Source organism: Perognathus longimembris, chromosome 20 (genome assembly GCF_023159225.1).
Source record: "Perognathus longimembris pacificus isolate PPM17 chromosome 20, ASM2315922v1, whole genome shotgun sequence".
Lineage (NCBI taxonomy): Eukaryota > Metazoa > Chordata > Mammalia > Rodentia > Heteromyidae > Perognathus > Perognathus longimembris.
Window position 1 is genome coordinate 24040077 of NC_063180.1, and position 19571 is coordinate 24059647.

The 19571-nt window shown below is 55.1% G+C and overlaps 3 protein-coding genes across 3 annotated transcripts; all 3 read right to left on the reverse strand.

Moving 5' to 3' along the window:
• Positions 1-347: 347 nt before the first annotated feature.
• Positions 348-5747, reverse strand: LOC125368110 (kallikrein-9-like). Its single transcript, XM_048368967.1, has 5 exons — positions 5705-5747; positions 5382-5538; positions 2844-3109; positions 818-954; positions 348-503 (listed from the first exon to the last, which is right to left on the reverse strand). The coding sequence occupies exons 1-5, from the start codon at positions 5745-5747 to the stop codon at positions 348-350; spliced, it is 759 nt and encodes a 252-aa protein (XP_048224924.1).
• Positions 5748-9463: 3716 nt separating this feature from the next.
• On the reverse strand, positions 9464-13695 carry Klk10 (kallikrein related peptidase 10). The gene is made up of 6 exons (XM_048329379.1): positions 13631-13695; positions 13113-13206; positions 11706-11880; positions 10863-11137; positions 10504-10637; positions 9464-10138 (listed from the first exon to the last, which is right to left on the reverse strand). Exons 2-6 carry the CDS (start codon positions 13195-13197, stop codon positions 9986-9988), a joined length of 822 nt encoding a protein of 273 aa, XP_048185336.1. The 5' UTR covers positions 13198-13206; positions 13631-13695; the 3' UTR covers positions 9464-9985.
• A 2003-nt stretch (positions 13696-15698) lies between these two features.
• Positions 15699-19254, reverse strand: LOC125338540 (kallikrein-11). Its single transcript, XM_048329389.1, has 6 exons — positions 19222-19254; positions 18345-18419; positions 17767-17923; positions 17212-17477; positions 16287-16423; positions 15699-15982 (listed from the first exon to the last, which is right to left on the reverse strand). Exons 2-6 carry the CDS (start codon positions 18379-18381, stop codon positions 15830-15832), a joined length of 750 nt encoding a protein of 249 aa, XP_048185346.1. The 5' UTR covers positions 18382-18419; positions 19222-19254; the 3' UTR covers positions 15699-15829.
• Positions 19255-19571: the final 317 nt, after the last annotated feature.

The window sequence follows — 19571 nt, forward strand, 5'->3', positions numbered from 1 at the left end:
AGACGTCCCATTGGGCAGAGTTATTCCTTGGAAGGAGGAGCCACATGGTGGGGCCGTTTCTCGGTGACAGGGCCAAAGGGGGCGGAGTCTTTTCTGCGGAGCGTCTGGGGCGTGGCCTTCGGGCGGAGTATTGTCTACTGGGCGCCGAGGGGCGTGGTCTTGGGCGTGGCCTTGTCTGCTGCGTGCTGGGGGCGTGGCCTTCTCTGGCCAGGCACAGCCTGAGGGGCAGAGTCAGCTTGTCCAGAGCTCGGTAGGAGGTTCAGGGAGGACACCTTTGAGGTTTGGGGCTGCGGTGACCCCCGAACCCGCGCCCGCCTTGCTCTCCTGGTGGTCCTGGGTGGGACGGCTCACTGGTTTTCCTCTATGGTTTTCTGAATCCAATCCCCAAAGTGGCACACGCTGGTATAGACAGCCGGGCGCCGCGGTCTGGAGCAGGGCTCGGAGCCCCCGGACACCACGCCTGCCAGGGTCCCATTGCAAACCAGGGGGCCCCCAGAGTCACCCTGTGCAGCGAGGGCGGGGGTAGAGAAATTGTTAAACAGAACTGTTTGTAAGAATGACAGCGTCCCTTCCTCCTCCTTGGCAAGGTTCCAGTTCTCCCCTCCTCCAAATCCGGTTTTCCAGTTTCTTCACCCTCAGGCCCAGGAGCAGAAGAAGCTTGGGGACCCTCCTCCCTCAACCCGCTGCCCTGGCATTCCAACCTCCTAGCTCTCTCTTGCCTCAGGACGCTCTGGGGCTCCAGCCATCTGCCCTCCCCGCTTCCCCTAAGACCCAACAAAGTGGCAAGCTTGCCTCCCTTTCTCCAGTGGGGTCTCACCTGGCAGGAGCCTCGGCCTCCCTCCCACAGGCCGGCACAGAGCATGCTGTCAGAGATGTGGCCCGGATATGCCCAGTGACAGAGCTTGGTGTTCAAGATGCTGATGTTGGCACACTGCAGTGTGAGCGGGTACTGCACTATTTGGGAGGAAGACTGCAGGGGTCAGCAGCTGCCCAGCTCTCTGCACACCCTGTCCCCAGGCCTCCCCTGCAGGTCTTCCACAGAAACAAATGGTGCTTACTTAAGACTCAAAGATAAAGCCAGGCACAGGTGGCTCACACCTGTAATCCTAGCTACTCAGGAGGCTGAGATCTGAGGATCCCAGTTCAAAGCCAGCCTGGGCAGGAAACTCCATGAGACTCTAATCTCCAATTAACCACCAGAAAACCCGAAGTGGTGCTGTGGCTCAGTGGTAGAGCGCTAGCCTTGAGCTGAAGAGCTCAGGGTATCCAAGCCCCATGACCAAAATGAAAGAAAGAAAAAAAAAAAGATTCAGAGATGGAGAAGAGAGGCAAGCCCAGGTCTGGGGATGTTGCCCAAAGTAGAGATCCTGCATAAGCAAGCTTGAGGCCAAGAGTTCAAATCCTGGTACATTCAAATTGAAGGGGAGACAGGTAGATAGATAGAGGAGGGAGACAGAGCAGAAGTAGAGAGAAGAGAAACAGGGAGAGGCAGAGCTCCAAGAAACTAGAAGACAAATGTCTTAACTTACGCAGGTAACAGAGATATCCAGGATTACAGATGAACCCCATTTATGTCTATATAACACCTGGGCACAGACTCAATTGCATGGGGTGAGGGGACCCTTTGCTAGGCAAATAGAAGTATGGTGGGGGGAGGGAGTTGCCAGGTAGCAGCCAGTGGGGTGGATTGCATTGAGCCAGAGAACTCATGTCTGGGGCAGCCTCTATGGATTGCCTAGGGGGCTTGGGTATGAGGGTGTGTGGTCTTGAGGCTTTTGCTTTTGTTTTGCTTTTGTTTCTTGTTTTTGCAGTGGTGAGGATGGAACCAGAGGCCTTGGTGTGCTGAGACCCTCTCTGCCACTCTGAGGTGTGTCCCCTGCCCAGGCCTTTAAATTTTTCAAATGAGCCCAGAGAATTGGCTTTCTATATAAAGTTTTCCAAGTTTGACTTATTGTCAGCCACGAATTCTGACTGATTCTTTTTTCCAAGATGTTTTGAACACTGGAAATATTTGTTACTAATAGCAATACTATTATTTGGAATGCCTAATGTAACGACTGAGAAGGAGATGCAGGCTTTATTTCAGCTCTAAGTTGTATGTATGTTTACCTTCCAATGTCTCTGAAATCAGGGTGTGTTTTCCAGTCAAAGGTGTCTGACTGTCCATATCCCTTTTATGTTGTTGTTGTTGGCCATGGGGCTTGAACTCAGGGCCTGGACACTGTCCCTGTGCTCTTTCACTCAAGGCTAGTTCTCTACCACTTGAGCCACAGTGCCATTTGTGGTTTTCTGGTGGTTAATTTGAGATAAGAGTTTCATAGACTTCCTGCCTGGGTTGGCTTTGAACCATGATCATCAAATCTCAGCCTCTTGAGTAGCTAGGATAACAGGCATGAGCCACTGGTGCCCAGCTTGATGTCACTTTTTGTTCCCCAATATTCTCTCTCCCTTCCTCCTTCCCTCCTTCCTTCGTTCCTTCCTTCCTCTCTCTCCCTCTCCCTCTCCCTCCTCTCTCTTCTCTCCTCTCCCCCCTTCCCCCCTCCCCCCCTCCCCCCCTCCCTGGAACTCAAGATCCTTCTGTTTCAGCCTTCTGAATGCTGGGATTACAGGCATGTGCCATCATCACACCTGACATTTTTCTGCATTCTTAATAATTCATTAAAATAGTGATATCCATTAAAATCTAGAACATTTTGGATTTGAGGAAATACACTAATATGTAATGAAGTTGATATGTGGAGAAGGAGGGAGAGTGGGAGAGAGGAGACAAGGAAGAGATGGAGGATCAGTGTAGTGGACCCCAGTCATGAAATATAAGGAAGTACCCTGGGGCAAGGCCATACCCTTGGGGCTGGACACGGCACCCCAGCCTGAGATGAGGCACTGGGCACCGGGGTCCACGCAGGTCTCACTGATGTTGAGGGGCTGCACCTCAGGGCCTAGCCTTGCTGGCCTGGGCAGACGGATCAGCATGATGTCGTTGTTGTGGTCATTGGCGCTGAGGTCACTGTTGAACCCAGGATGCGGGAAGAACTCGGTGGCTCTGAACAGCTGCTCAGGGCCCTCCCATTTCCACAGGTGGTGCTCCCCAAGGCGGACCCACAGGAACCTGTCGGACAGATGACAGAAGCTAAGCTTTCTGGTCCCCTAATCTGGCTTTTTGACTGCTGGTATCCCCTCTTGTCTAGTGAGCCACCTTTCCCTCTGCCCACCTGAAGCCTCAGTGCTGACCTGAGAGGTCCCTTGTGGGCACCTGGGGCCCCACCTTCCACACCATAACAACCTCACCTCCTGCCACCACAGGTCTGGTGGCTTCTATGGGAGTGGCTCTGACTGTTTTGGGGTGTGTGCATACAGGGGGATAGGATATGGAAAATTCCCAAATTGGGGTGCGTCCGTGGCCTCAGGCTTTTCCTATTTGTCACATCCTTCAACCCCTTCATCACTTCTTCCTGATACCTAACCTTAGGCGATCTTGCTGAAGTTCCAGCTCGAGGTGTTCTGCTCAAGGTCTATACTCTAGAGAGTTGAGTGTCTTGTGGAAGTCTGCTTGTCCCCCATCCTCTGCCCTCTGACATTAGGCACAAGGCTAAAGGCAGGGGACTTGGTGCCTGAGGAGTCTAAGATATGACTCCTGTCTCTGTCCCTTTCTTATACCCTGGTGCTGTTTGCTCTGGGCCTGGAATTGAGCCTCTCCACCTCCATCTTGCCTCCGAATCTCTCTCCCACCTACTTTTCTTCCCCTCTTGTCTTTGGGGCTAAGTCAATACAAAGTTCTCCTAGCCTGAGACCAAAGCTTGTGTTCATCGCGGAGCTATGCATGATGGGAAATTCCCGGTCTTCATCTGGAACCATCATTTGTGCTTTATTCCTGGAAGAAAGATAGCTTATCCAGAGTTAATGTAGAGGATTCCCAAGTCACACATGATGAGCCCTGCACCCATAGTCTCCACACTTGAGAAGCAGAGGCAGGAGGATTTCAAGTCTGAGGCCAGCTCGGGGTACATAGTGACACCCTGTCTCAAAAAAAACCCCAAAACCAAACCAAAAAAAAGGGGAGGGATTCTGGCACCGTTTTGAGTCTAGAATCCTATTAGAACACCCAGAATCGAACATTTTAGAATCCTAAGATCCTAACTCACGCATGCATTTAGAATACTGAAAGTTTTGACATCTTAGGGCTCTAAGGTTCCAACTGTCTGTGTTTCCTCTGGATCATGTTTTCTGCATCAAATATAAGCCTTTCAAGAATCTAGCGTTCTATACTCTTCTGGAACAGGAAGAATAGAATTTTCTCACCCTAGAATATGGTTTTTAGAAATTTAACAGTCTAGGATTTAAATGGTTCAGGGGCTCCAAAAACTGTCAGAAGTAAAGCTTTTGGGGTTTGGAAACCCTATAATGATAGAATTCTGGGACACTGAGTTCCCCAGATTTGACACATTTGTAAATATAGGCTTCTAGAATTTTCTTAGTTCCAGGCTCTAGAATTCTAGAAATCATATCTCCTAAGATAGGGTGAGTAAGTGAAAGCCTCTAGGACTGTAAATGTCGCTACTCCATGGGTCTAGAATACTTTGAAGATAAGATTATAGAATGGTTGTCATTAGATTCCATCACCCACCACCTGAAAAGCCTTTGACCACATGGAGGGGGTAAGGCTTACTACAAACAACGGCTGTCCTAATTGCATGGTGGGCATTATGCTGCCACACTCCACTGGGTACTGGCTAGTCTAGAGGGTCCAAGATTCTAGAATTTGATGGGTCCAACACTGGAGGATTCTGGATTTCTAAAGTGTGTGTGTGTGTGTGTGTGTGTGTGTGTGTGTGTGTGTGTGTGTGCTTGTGTGTTGGTCTTGGGGCTTAAACTCAGGGCCTGGGAGCTGTTCCTGAGCTTTTTCACTCAAGGCTGGTGCTCTACCACTTGAGTCATAGCTCCACTTTGAGCTTTTTGCTGGTTCATTGGAGATAAGGGTCTCATAGACTTCCCTGCCTGGGCTGGATTAGAACTGTGATTCTCAGATCTCAGCCTCCTGAGTAGCTGGGGTGACAGATGTGAGCCACTGGTTCCTGGTGACTGGATTTCTAGTGGTCAAAGTCTAAGATTTTAAGAGCAGACTTTGACTCTTAGATTCTTAGAACCAGGTACTTTGGAACTCTGGGATTTTAGAATTGAGGGGGCTCCACAAATTCTATCCTATTTCATCTTAAGAGTTGGGACTTGGCCTTGCACAGTCCTGTCTTTCCTGTGATAGGGAGGCCCTCTGTGTCTCCGTCCCCCTCCCTCTGTCCTCCACCCTGTCCCCCACCCTGTCCCCTGCCCCTGTCCCCCAGCCTGTCCCCTGACCCCTTGCCATGTGGTCACAGCAGGGCACTCACGGCTTACGACAGTGGGCAGCTGTGAGCAGCCATCTCTCCCTGATGAGGGTGGCTCCGCAGAAGAGCCGGGTGAGGTAGAAGAGGCCGGCTTGCCACGGCTGTGAGTGGCGGGGACATTCCTCAGCACCAATGGCACGGGTATTGGCCCTGCCATGCCCTGGGGTGGGGGAAAGCAGAGGGTCAGAGGGTCGGCTCACGCATGTGTGCAAGGAGGACCTGAGAGAGGCTGCCCAGTTGGCCACAGCTGGCAGGGTGGGGGGGGGGAGCAGAGGCAAGATAAGAGCGTGAACTGCCCTGGGGGAGGAACAAACATAGGTTCTCACCTGCCAGGAGAGAGAGAAGAATCCAGGTGAACGCCAGCCTCATGACCTCCAGGTGCCTAGGTCCTCCAGCCCGTGCCTGGTGCCTCCTTCTTTATGGTAAGACATGTTCTCTCTTCCTCCTCCCTGGGGCCGCCCCTGTGATTAATCGGGGTTGAGAAACATGCCTGGGGGAGGGGGAAGCCCTGGAGCCCCAGCATAGGGCCCTAGGGAGGGAAGGCCATGCAGGGGTCCTCTCTCTGGATAAGCAAGGAGAGAGGAGCCCCATTCCTATGACTTCAAGCTGCTGGATCTACATCTGGAACCTTCTGTGGCCTGGAGGAAAGGGAGGAGGATCTGTAGGGAGAAGTCATTCTGGGATAGAACAAGCTCCATCTTGTATGGAGAAGAGCCCCTCTCATGGGTCTGGGGCTGAGACTCCAAGGAAAAGAGCAGGGAGGCACAGGAGGAAAGAGGATGGTGGGGGGCAAGGAGAGGGGGACAGGTAGGGAAGACCCCAGAGTCGATGGAGGCTGCAAAGAGCACACTGATCCACAGAACACACCCTACCCTGTGTGGATGGGGGTCCCTTCCCGGTAGCACCCAGGCCCTTCCAACAATGTAGAGAAATCAGGTCACACCCTGTCCCATCCACACCTTCCCCTCCCCAAGGACCCTGGTGCCTGTGAACCTGCCTGAAACCAAGCCCCCCTGCCCCTTGTGTTGGTACTGGGGCTTGAACTCAGGGCCTGGGTGCTACCTGGGTGCTGAGCTCTTTTGCTCAAGGCTAGTGCTCTACCACTTGAGTCACAGGTGCACTTGCAGCTTTTTGCTGGTTCATAGGAGATAAGAGTCTCGAACTGGGGCTGGGAATATGGTCTAGTGGTAGAGTGCTTGCCTCGTACACATGAAGCTCTGGGTTTGATTCTTCAGCACCAGAAGTGGCACTGTGGCTCAAGAGGTAGAGTGCTAGCCTCAAGCAAAAAAGAAGCCGGGGACAGTGCTCGGGCTCTGAGTTCAAGCCCTAGGACTGGCAAAAAAATAAAAAAAGAGTCTCATGAACTTTCTTGCCCAGGCTGGCTTTGAACCATGATCCTCTCAGATCCCAGACTCCCAAGTAGTTGGAATTACAGGCATGAACACCAGTGACTGGCCTTACCTTCTATCATTAATAATACTTCCAGATCTTTGCCAGTTCTTGAGAATATTTTCTGCACATTTCCAAGCTCTTGGTCTGACTCATCTCTGTGTCCCCAGGACTACCCAGTCCTGGGCAGGGTTCAGGAGTCCTTAAGAGATGGTAGTTGAGTGAGCGAATATCTTTCTCCATACCCTTCTTTTTCTGATGAACTCTTACTCATCCTTTAAGACCCAGCCTAAATAACCCTCCACCAAGATGCCTTCTCTGGTTTTTCCAGGGACCAGGAACCCACAGTTCTGCCCACTTACTGCTATCCACTGGAGTGTGTATCATGTTTTGGTTTGGGCCACAGCATCTAGGACTGGACCACCTGTGTCCAGGGCTCCTGATTGCTCTTTATTAGGTTTGTGACCCAAGTCAAGACCTCAGATCCCTTTGAGCCACTCCATCTGTCAAAAAGGTTGTGGGGGAACTCCAGGAATGAACACCTATGAAACACTTGCAAGACCAGGGGTAGTGCGTGCCTCTCACCCTAGCTACACTGGAGGTGAAACAAGAGGGTCTTATAAATGAAAGGGCTGGGGGTATGGACCAAGCAGAAGAGCATTTGTCAAGGGTGCTCAGGGCTCTAGGTTCTATCTCAGTACTCAGGGAGAAGGCAGGGGAATGGCACATTGCAGTGTTGAATAAATGAGTCTCATGGAGCTTCCTAGAACCTATCAGCATGGCCACGTGCTGGTATTGCTTCTCACAGAGGGAGAACTTGTGGTAGGAAGAACATTTCCATCATTTGCTCAGAGCCATGTATCAGTGATAGAAAAGCTTTTCTTCTCTAGCTGGCGAACTCCTACTTAACCTTTCAAACCCTATGCAAATGTCCCCTCATCTGAAAAGCCTTCTCTGACTCTCCATGGTATGGTTGGTACTTCCTTTGTGACAACACTGATGCATTTGTGTTCCAGGGTCAGTCATCGGTGTGCTGTGTGCCAGGCATTGTAGTAAGTGCTTAGAAAAATGCAGTGAGCAAAGATCTACAGCTTTGCCTGCCTTGATTTTGTGTAGGTGTTGGGGCAGGAATGGGGGGAGATACACAGACAATTATCAGGTAAACAGGTAAATGAGATAATTCAAGCTATAACAAGCACTACAAAAGAAATAAACAGCTGGGTGTGTCAGTGCACGCCTGTAATCCCAACCATTCCAGAAGTGGAGACAAGAGGATGGAAGTTCAAGGCCAGCTTGGATGAAAAGTTAGCAGACCCTCTCTGAAACATGAGCTGGATGTGGTGGCACATGTCTATAATCCCAGAATGTGCTCAGGAGGCAGAGGTAGAGGCAGAGGATCTCTGTTGAAGGCCAAGCCACAGCAAGGTTAGCAGAAGACTCTATGTGGAACCAACCAGCAGAAATAACTAAAAGCAAAAGGTCTGGGGGTATGGCTCAAGTGGTGTAGTGGTTATATAGAAAGCAAGAAGCCCTGACTTCAATCCCCAGTATTGCTGAAGAAGAAAAAAGGGGGAGGAAGAGGAGGAGGAAGAGAGAAGGAAAAAAGGAAAAAAAGCAGAGAAAGAAATAAACAAATGAGATTATTGGCCAATGCCCTTTTCCTGGGGCAATCCAGGAAGGTCTCCTGGAGGAAGTGGCCTTCGAGTGGAGGGACCAGAATGACAAGAATGTAAGGCTTGGTCATCTCCACAACCTGATGAGCAGCTTCTTGAGGGCAGGGCTTGGTGACTGGCAGCAGGCTGGGCTCAGTAAACTCAGTAAACATCTTGGGGTGAGCAAAAGGAACTGGTGAATTGCTTTCATGCAGAAATCCAGTGAGAATATTTCCCATCTCTTTTGTGTTCTGCTGCTCTGCTGTGGAAGAGGGGATGGGGAAGAGCAAACCCTAGGGAGACGCCACCCACGCCTCATGCTCAGACCTCAGACACCCACCTTCCCCAGACTCTGCCGGGATTGGCATGTAGTAGTTTCCCTATAAACATGTTGGAAAGGATACACAAAAGCAACTGGGCTGTGTGTGTGTGTGTGTGTGTGTGTGTGTGTGTGTGTGTGTGTGTGTGTTGGGGCTTGAACTCAGGACCTGAGCACTGTCTCTGAGCTTTTTTGTCTGTTTTGTGTTTGCTCAGGGCTGGCTCTCTACCACTTGAGCCATGGTTCCACTTTGGGCTTTTTTCTGGTTCATTGGAGATGACTCTCACTGGGTTACATGAAGCTGCCTACTAGTTTTGCCTGGGTTCTGTGGGTAATCTCGCCCTCATCCCTCCCAGGAGAGAAATATTTGTACAGAAAGTGTCCTGAGGAGGAAAGGTCCGGAGAAATTAAAAACAAACCGAGTAATGATGTGTGTGTGTGTGTGTGTGTGTGTGTGTGTGTGTGTGCATGTGTGTGTGTGGTGTGCCCATCCCGGGGCTTGAACTCGGGGCCTGGGCACTTTCTTTTAGTTATGTGCTCAAGGCTGGTACTCTGCCATGTGAACCACAGCTCACATGGGCTTTTGCTGATTAATTGGAGATAAGAGTCTCACAGACTTTCCTGCCTGGGTGGACCCTCGGCCTCCTGAATAGCTAGGATTACAGGTGAAAGCTAAGAGGTTGGGTCTAGGCAAGTCACGGATAGCCTGGCTCCTGCTAGGACACAGGAACTGGATGCTGTCTGTGCCCAGTCATGGGGGAGTGTGGGGCATGATTTTCCCATCAGCCATTGGGGACTGGGGTTGCTTGGGAATGAAGACATTTCCCCCCGCCCCCCCGTTTCCCTTGGGTAGTCACAGGCATGCACCATCAGATAACATTTATTCTGTGCTCAAGGCTCACTGCCTTCAGCACTCCCCAACAATCACAAAGATTGACGCGCACAGTGGTTAAGAGATGGGCACTGCATGGTCTCCATCTTGTAGATGGGAGTACCAAGGCACAGAGAGGACACTCAGCTTATCTTGGGGCATATAGCAGTGGGCTGTAGCAGAAACTAGGTGCCATGGCTCCAGAAACTTTCAGAAGACTGCCAGCTTTCTTGCTTCTTTGAACAAACTTGACGTTGACTTTCTGCCCTTGGGCCCCAGCATGAGCCAAGAGCTCCAGTGGGCAGGAGGAGTGAGGGGCAGGTGCACCCAAGTGTGGGGTGGGGGCAGTGGGAGGAATGTGGGGGCAGTGGTAAGGTTAGTTGGAGCGGATGGTCTTCTCAATCCATGGGACCAGCTTGCAGATTCGGGTGTAGACAGCTGGGTGTTGGGCAGAGCCGCAGGGGTACATGCCCCAGGACAGGACACCCTGCAGGGTGTCCCCACATACGAGAGGGCCGCCCGAGTCACTCTGGGGGGAGAGAACAAAGGTGGGATCTGCCACTAGGGCCCAAGAAGGGATGGAAAAGGAAGGGGTGGAGTCCCTGCAGTGGGACTCAGGGTGAGAGTTAGGGATGAGGTTGGGGTGCCCTGGGAAAGGAGGAGGAAGAGGATTTGGAGGTTCGGGGTTGGGAAGGGAGAATGGAGATGTGCTGTGGGCTGTGGCTCATGGTAGGTGGGATATGAAGAAGGACCAGGAGAAGGGACTGGGGACTAGACATGTGTGTAGCACAGGTATGAGGTAGGGGCAGGGCAGGGGCAGGAGCAGGGCAGGGCAGGGCAGGGCAGTCCTCCCCTCCTCCCACAGGTCAGAGACCCTTTGAGGTCAGTTCCTACCTGGCAAGGGTCCTGGCCTTTGTCTAGTCCTGCACAGATCATGTTGCTGGTGATCACGCCTGGATAGAAGAGCTCACACTCCTTAGAACTCAGGACTCTCACCCGGGAGCAGCTCAGGCCTCTGTTGTACTTCACTGAAGAGGAATATACTGAATGAGCCCCAGGCTCAGCCTCCTCCCCCAGACTCAGGGGTCCAGGTCTCAGCCTCCTCCCTCAGACCCAGGGGTCTAGACCCCAGCCTCCTTTCTCAGACCCAGGCATCCAGGCTCCAGCCTCCTCCCTCAGACCCAGGGGTCCAGGCCCAGCCCCAGGGCCCTGACTCAGAGCCCGCCCCACAGGCCCTGAGCCCTAGCTCTCGCCTCTGCGGGCTGCGGTGGTGCCCCAGCCGGCCACGTGGCAGGTGTCCCCGGGATGGGTGCAGCTGACCGGCAGCCGTAGCGTCTGCACGCGGGGCCCCAGGTCGGCGGGCCGGCCCAGCTTCAGAAGCACTAGGTCGTAGTCGTCGGTCCGTCGGGGCAGGATTGGGGCCGGGCCTCGGCGGTATTTGGGGTGGACAACGGCCCGGGAAGCCAGGCGCAGCTGCTCCCCTTGGAGAAGTAGCAGGTGGTCGTCCCCGACCCGAGCCCACAGCGGCCTTGGAAAGAAAATCCACCTTGGAGAGCGGCCCCAAGATTGGGTCCCAGGAGGGACAAGGCGGGACCTCGGGGCCTGGGACTGAGTGGGGCCAGGTGAGGACCCCAGGATGTCAGGTGTCGACTTGGGAACCTTGGGAACGCAGTACCCCTTTCCACCCGGGCCTTCCTCCCCGGTGGAAACTCATCGGGATGAGGGCTCCTTTCAGTTCTGAGTTCCGGGCCCCACGACAAGGGGCGTCAAAGCTACGTTCTGTGTCCTCCAAGCCCGCAGGGTACCAAGAAAGCCGGCGGAACACCGGAAAGGCCCGCGCCGCCCCCTGGTGTCCAAGCCGAGCCTTTCCTGCAGAAAGGCCTGGGACCAGGAGCCCCAGGCCAGCCGCCCCCGCACCCCATCCCCTGCCCTCTGGGGGTGTCCTCCGGGGGGGGCGGGTCCCAGAGGGGGGGGTGTTATCAAGTGGGCGTGTCCCACGGGGGGTGTCCTCCCGGGGGCGTGTCTTCCGAGGGCGTGTCTCAGGGCTTGAGCTTTCTCCCTCTCTGCCCAGCATGTCCCTCCGGGGCGACCCCTACTTATTGTCCCAGCAGTGCGCGGCCGTGAGCACCCAGCTCCGGTCCACCAGGACGCCAGCGCAGTGGAAGGACAGGCCGTTGAAGAGGGAGACCTGCCAGGGCTGCGAGCCTCGCGCGCACGGGGCGCCCAAGGCCGCCGAGTCCGTGCTGTTTCCCGGAAGCAGCGCCTCTGCGGCTGCAGAGAGACAGGGGGTAGGGGGCGGAGGTCAGAGCCTGAGGGGCGAGGGCTGGGCGTGGGGTCGGACTGGGGGCGACGCGCGAGGCCGAGGGAGGGGGAAAGTGGGTGGAGAAGAAAGGCGTGCGAGTGCGGGGCGCAGAGAGTGGAGCATGACCGAGACAGGCCAGGCGGGCCAGGAGACAGCCGAAAGGTAGCGAGGTTCAAACACAGCCTAAGAAAACAGCGGGCGAGTACACTGGGAGATAAGGGAGCCGAGACAGAACGCGGAGCTGCAGCCGAGGGGGCGGAGACAACGCGGAGCTGCAGCAGAAGGGGCGGAGACAGGACGCGGAGCGGCAGCCGAGGGGGCGGAGACAACGCCGAGCGGCAGCCGAGGGGCGGAGACAGAACGCGGAGCGGCAGCCGAGGGGGCGGAGACAACGCGGAGCGGCAGCCGAGGGGGCGGAGACAGAACGCGGAGCGGCAGCCGAGGGGGCGGAGACAGGACGCGGAGCTGCAGCCGAGGGGGCGGAGACAACGCGGAGCGGCAGCAGAAGAGGCGGAGACAGAACGCGGAGCGGCAGCCGAGGGGGCGGAGACAACGTAGAGTGGCAGCAAAAGGGGCGGAGACAACGCGGAGCGGCAGCCGAGGGGGCGGAGACAGAACGCGGCTGGCGGGAGGGGGCGGAGGCTGAAGGAATGTGCGGGTAAAGGGGCGTGGCCAGAGGCTGGTGGGACTAGAATGCAGGGAGAGAAAAGGGGTGGGCGTCATCAGATAGGGTTGGAAAATGGGTGAGGGCAAAAGAGCGGGAGGGCACTACGGGACAACGTAGGGCGGAGTGAGGGTAGAGTCGGAATGAGAGGAGAGAGTGCTGCAGGGCTCCGGGAGGGGAGCAACGATCCAAGAGGTGAAGGGATGGGCTCTCAGGGATGGAGCTAGAAGGGTCCCTGTACCCCCTACCTTCTACTCCCTACCCCTACCCCATGAACTTGAAAGCTGGGCCGGGGTCCTAGAATTGGTGATAGCTCACGCCCCTTCCCCTTTCCCAGTGCTCCTGCTGCCCATATCCCCTGTCCTCCTAGCCCCCATCCCCTGTCCCCTATTCTCTGTCCCCCTGGCCTCTTGCCCCCTGTCCCTTGTCCTCTGTTCCCCAGCCCCCAGCCCCCTGTCCTCTTGTTTCCCATCCTTTGCTTCCTTGTCCCCTGACCTCCTGCCCCCTGTTCCCTATATCCTTTACCCCCCAGCTCACCCCAAAGTTGCACCACCAGTAGCGGCAACAGCAGCTTCACCAGGGCCCGTGCACGGGGGCCAGTGGAGAGGAGCAGGGGTCTCATGGCTAGGACCTGGGTTGGGGAGGCAGCGAGGGTTAAAATTGATGCTTCTCCTGAGACCCCCCACCTCTGAGGGCCCAGCCTGCCGGGGCCTGGGCCACCCCAGCCCAACCAGGACCACCCAGAGTCCTGAGGAGCCCAGGCCACTCCCGGCACCTTGCGGTCCTCCCCACGCCGGAGGCTAACGCTCTCTGTGCCTAGGCTGCCTGGGCTGCCAGCCGCGCCCAGTGCCCCATTTCACCCCCATGGTAGAGGATGGGATGGGGGCCGAGGATCTGAGCCAGTGGTGGCCTCTTCCCAAACCTCCCAGATGAGGGACTTCCCCATCCTGCGGATAGAGAAATCGAAGCCCCAACAAGGCACCTGCCCTTGGCCCAAGGGTCCACCACCCATCCTCGGGCACTCCACCCCAGCCGGGCGGAGGGCACCGCTTCACCTGGAGTCGCCAATGGGAAGACAGGGTGGAGACTCGGAGCTTCCCAGCCCTGCGGTGTGGGCCCTCAGAATCCTCTGCCCTGGGACCCCAGCCAGATCTTCCCTTTTAACCCGCAAGATCCCGGAAGCTTCCCCACCCTCCCCCCAGGGACTCCTTCCCTCCCCTTTCTCTCTCCCCTATTATACGTGGGTGGGGCTGGCACTCAACCTGGGCCTCAGATTCCTGCCCTGGGTGGGGCCCTGGAATACAGGCTTCTCCTGGGTGCCTCAAAACAGCCTTTGGGGAGCTGGATTCCCTGTGGGGAGGGATACCCTACCCTGTGTTCCAAGAAGTCTTCTCAGCTGTGGGGGTGTACTGGGAGGGTTCTCAGATGCAGAGGTGTATGGGGGGGGTCCCATGGCTCCAGGGATCTGGGTGGTAGGAGGATGGGTGATGGTGATGGTCACTCAGGAAATGAACTGGGGAAGGAGAGAGAGAGAGAGAGAGAGAGAGAGAGAGAGAGAGAGAGAGAGAGAGAGAGAGAGAGAGAGAAACCAGAAGAAAAGGAAGGAAGGCTGAGAGCTCAGGAAGAGGGAAGGACAGAGACTAGTTCCCCAAGGCTGTGATAAACCAAGGTTGAGAGGAGAGTTAGGGGTGTGGGCAGAGAGAGGAGAGAAGAGGGGCTGTGGTGTGGGTAGAGAGAACTAAGCTAAGACACAGAGCATGAGGAAGAGGGAAGCGGACTCAGGAGGGGCGAGGAGGGGCACAGGTGTTCTGTGGATGGGACAGGGGCTCCCGGGTCCCCATAGCTGATCCTGTGCGTGCTGAGGGCAATGACGCCATCACACCTGCATGCAGTCACCTCACGCCCTCCTGCCACCTGTGTCTCCAGGTGACGCACAGGTTTGTGAATCACAGGAGGCCTGAGCTGCAAGGGTATCAACACGACTTGGGCCAACTCCCTCCTTTTGGGTGAGAGGTGGAAGGACCAGGGAGGGCGTGACAAGACAGTCCACCCAACAACCAGAAAACCCTAGTTTCAGCTCTGGACTCTTCGTCCTCATACTGGCCACCAAGCCCAGAAGGTGAGCAGAGCATGTAGACAACTCATGCAACATCTGGTCCGTCAAGAACTGAGTTAAAGCCGGGCGTGGTGGCTCACACCTGTGAGCCCAGCTACTTGGGAGGCAGAGATCAGGAGGATGGTGGACTGAAGCCAGCCCAAGTTTGTAAAAAGCTATCAATCTGTCGCAACTGATAAGCTGGGCAAAGTGATAGGCACCTATCATTCCAGCTATGTGGGAAGCATAAACAGGAACACCAAGGTCCAGGCCAAGCTGGATAAAAACTTGAGATGCTATTTGAAAAATGACTAAAACAAAAAAGGCTAGGGTCATGGCTCAAGTGGTGGAGCTCCTGTCTGGCAGAAGGCCCTGAGTTCAAACCCTAGAACCACCAAAGGGTGACAGAGTAGAAAGAAAAAAATAGGAAACGAAGATTTGAACTAACTTTGGGGGTGGTGTAGCTCAGCTTTCCAATCAAACATCTTGTGATAATGATGGTCTGTTGGTGCTTTCTAATATGGCAACCCTGATCATCCAGATCATTTGTGTCAACAAGTTACATTTTTGATTTTGTGTAGTTTTGGTTTTTCTTTTGGTGTGTGTGTGTGTGTGTGTGTGTGTGTGTGTGTGTGTGTGTACTGGGGCTTGAACTCATGGCCTGGGCGCTGTCCCTTAGCTTTTACCCTGAAGGCTGGTACTGTACCCCTTGAATCACAATTTCACTTCTGGCTTTTTGGTGGTTCATTGGAAATAAAGAGTTTCACAGACTTTTCTGCCCAGGCTGGCTTGCTTTGGGCCTCAATGTTCAGACCTCTGAGTAGCTAGGATGACAAACAGGAACCATCAATACCCAGATCCTGCCCAAAATAAGCACTCAGTAAATTCATCCATTCATCTGACTTATTTTATTGAAACTTTGGTTAATTCCAGGCACTATCCTTGGGGCTAAAGAGAAAACCAAACAAAATAACAACCGTTATTTCCAGAATCACAGCTTACTCTGAAGCCCCAAGTGCTAACGCCTGTGATACAGTCCACAAAGAGGGGAGGTGGCTCTGGCTTAGGGTTTCTGATGAGTAGAAAGAACAGAAATTAGATCACAAACAAGGAAAACACTGAAGGAGTCAGCCTGTGGCAACTATCATTGTATAATTGTTTAGTTGTTGTTCATCGTCTCATGGATCCAGTCCACGTATTTGCAGACTTTTGTGTAGACCCCGGGCTTTCTGGTGACTGCACATGGATCCTGGCCCCAGGAGATAATCCCTTGGAGGGAACCGTCACAGACCAGGGGACCTCCGGAGTCACCCTGGGCAGAGAGAGGAGAGAGAAAGACCCAGTCAGGGCAAAGGAGGGGTACAGAAGTGGGTGGTGACAGAGGTGGGATCCAGAAGACAGGACTGGTCCTTGGACTGGAGGCAGGTTGGAGAGTGAGGTTGGGGTTATAATGGGGATGGGGATGGGGATGGCTGGGATTGGACATGGAGGTGCTCGTGGACCCAACGATCTCATTCAAGGAAATGGGGGGGTTGGGGTTGGGGCTGTGTCTATGTGTAGATTTCAAAGCTAGGGCTGGGGCTGGAGGAGTGTGAGGCTGGGCCCAGCCTGCTCACCTGGCAGGAATCCTTGCCTCCTTTCAGAACGCTGGCACACAGCATGGTGTCGGTGATGTTGCCCGGGTAGGCGCTCTCACACTCCTTGTGTCCAATGATGGAGATGTTGGCACATCGCAGGGAATGGGGCAGGCGCACTGTGGAGACATCACGGACAAGGCAGGGGTGGGGGAGGGACCCTGCCTCTCTGCCCTGGGCTTTTCCACCTGCAGCCAGTCCATCTCTGCTTGTCACAATGGCAACGGGAAACAGATTGAGTACATTCCTTCTGTGGCTCTCTCTACTCTAATCCTGCTGGTGGCTGTGTTGATTTTCATTAAATAGAGAAGAAAAGCAATCCTGAAAGGCCAGCCCTCCCTGGAGGCCCTACACTAAGGAGTTACAGAGCTGGTACTTGGATTTGAACTCGCAGCCTCTGCTTGTCACACAGGTGCTGTATTTCACGAGCCATGCACTCAGTCCTTTATTGCTTTAGTGATTTTTTGTTGTTGTTGTTGTTTTTTGGATAGGCTCTTGTGTTTTTGCCTAGGGCTGTCCTCAGACTGATAACTTTCTACTTACGGCCTCCTACATAGCTGGGATGACAAACAAGCGCCAATATACCTGATTTTTTTTGTTGAGATGGGGTCTCACTCATTTTTTTTTCTCCCTTGGTTTGGAACAGAATTTCTCCCTGTTTTCTCTCTTGAGTATCTGTGATTACAGGTATGGCCACAGTGCCCTGTTCTCTCTCCGCCTTCGCCCTCTTCAGCTCTGACTTTTGGATCTTTCATTTGTCTGACCTCACTTACTGATGTCCCCCTGCCCCAGTACCCTGTCCCGTGTCCCTCTAAACCTCATCTTTGAGGGTCCTGTGGTCTCCTGTGTCATTCCACATTCACCTCCACCCCTTCCCCCCCGCCACGTTTCCCTCCAGAGCCCCTACACTGGGGGCTGGACGTGGTGCCCCATCCGGAGATGAGACAGCCGGTGCCCGCGGCGACGCAGTGTGGCGACAGGGTGAGGGGCCGCACAGCCCGGGTAATGATGGCTGGCGACGCCATTTTCACCAGCATGATGTCATTGCGGTGGTCCTTGTTGGGAAGGCTGTTGTTGAAGCCGGGGTGGGGGAAGGACTCGGTGGCCGTCCGCTTCTGCTCGCAGCCATCCCGCCGATGCAGGTTGTGCTCCCCCAGGAGGACCAGGTAACGGCTAAGGTGGGAGAGATGTGGTCAGAGACAGAAGGTGGTGGTGGGGAACAGGAAGGGGTGACACCTTCTAGAACCTAGGGGTCTTCCAAGCCCCACGCCCACCGCAGCCCCCTTGCAAACAAACTATCCCTAGCCCCTAGCCCGCCACCTTCAATGTGCCATCACTTGCACCACTGGCTTCATCTCCAACTTCTTTTGCCACCCCCACAGCCCCCTCTGGGCTGAGCCCCTCTCCCTCTGTCCCTCCATTTCCTGCCCCCTCCCAGCCCCGCCCCAGCCCCCGCACCCACGGCTTGCGGCAGTGAGCTGCTGTCAGGAGCCATCTGGGGGCGATGAGGGTGGCCCCACAGAGGAGCCTTGTCTTCTGGAACAGGGCCACCTGCCAGGGCTGGGAGTGAGGCTTGCACTCGTACCCTTTGATGATTCTGGTTTCTCCCCCTACATGCCCTGCAGGGGTGGGGACCGAAGAGGGGGCTTAGGCATGACAAGAGAAAGGCTCCAGACGTCTAGAGTTGAGGGTGGGCAGGGAGACCGAGAGGATGGGTGCTCTGAGTCTCAACCCGGTGAGCCAGAGGAGGTGTGGGGCAAATGTATGGGCCAGGCACTACAGAACTAAAGTGTCTCCGTCTTGGTGGGTCAGTAAATGGCAGTCCTGAGCTCTTTGAGTAACCCATGCCCACCCCTGCATTCTGGGCCCTCGGGTCTCTCCTTGACTCCCTCTGATTGTAAGGGGACCCTGTCTGGTGTAGCCCAGAGTATCTGTCACCATGCAGATATCACTTGGGTTGTTCGGTATTTTGAGCCTTGGCTGTGCCAGTGGTGAGACAGGAAGAGAGGGCCCTGCCCACCCCATCCCCTGCCCCTGTACCTGTCACCAGAGCAAGGGTGAGGAATCGCAGAATCATCACGGCCTGGAGGGGGGTGGGGCCGGCCCCAGGTGCCTCTGGGAACAAGGAGGAAGAGAGCGCTCATCACCAATGGCCTTTCTGATCTCCCTGCCAGCTTCCCCAAGGAGAAGCAAGAGCGGGGCAAGAAGCCCTTTTAGACCATCTTCAAACCCCCCACACAGAACTTAAACTTTCAGAGTGGCCTTGGAAAGGGGGCAGGATCCAAGCTAGAAGCTTCCGGAATGCCAAGGAGGGTGTTGAAAAGCAGCTGGGAAGGGCTTGGTTGGGCAAGTCTTAGACTGGCCTTGTTTCAGTTGGCCGAGGGGCCTCCTGGGCACATTTTGAGAGGTGTCTTCTTTCTTGCTTATAAGACCCGGCCAGGTCCCAGGCTTAGGGTTGGGACTACGGGGGGGGGGGGCAGGGGGTCACCCACTCAGTAATCCCCCCACTTTGTGAGCCTGTGAGTCCTGTCCCTAGTGAAGAAGGGGGCTCAGTATGAGGTTCTATCCTGAACCCCTTCTCCTCCCTTCCTCCTTCCCGAACCCCTGGCCCTCTGAAAGGACAGATGGACAGAGCTGGGTGGGGCTGGCCAGGGGAGGGAGGGCCAGTGCCCTCAGCTGCCCTGGCCAGTGGGGGTGGGGGTAAAGGGCTGGACTTAGTCACTGGGGCTGAGGTCAGAGGGCATCAAGTTTAGGGGCAGCTAGTTGGAAGTGACAGGCACACAGAGGGGAAGAAAGCTCCCTTCACCCGACCCCCCACCAACTAAGAAGGGCCAGACAGAGAGGAGGGAGATGGGTATGGGCAGTGTCCAGGATAGCAGGCTCCTGGAAAGGGGTCTTCCCTTCCCTCCCGACTCACAGGCTCTGGGGCTGGAGCTCTAGGGGCCCGGCGGTGGCAGCTGCTGGCAGGCTGGGTCGGAGCACCAGGCACTAGGCAGGCGGGCGGGCAGGCAGGCAGGGGGTGGCCCCGGGCGGGCCCAGGATGACTGGCCTCCAAGCCCTGCCTTATCGCCCTGGGGGCGGGGTGTTGGGGGGCCCTCCCTGGGCCAGGAGCCCTGAGACAAGCTGCCTGCCTGCCTCTGTCACCTCTCCAAGCCCCTCTACTCTGTTAGGTGGTCAGCCTTCTCTTTCTCTTGTGTCTCTCCCAACTCTGCCTCGCTTTCATTGCTTGCCATACTGTAATCCTCTTTGAGTGATTTTTTTTTAAAT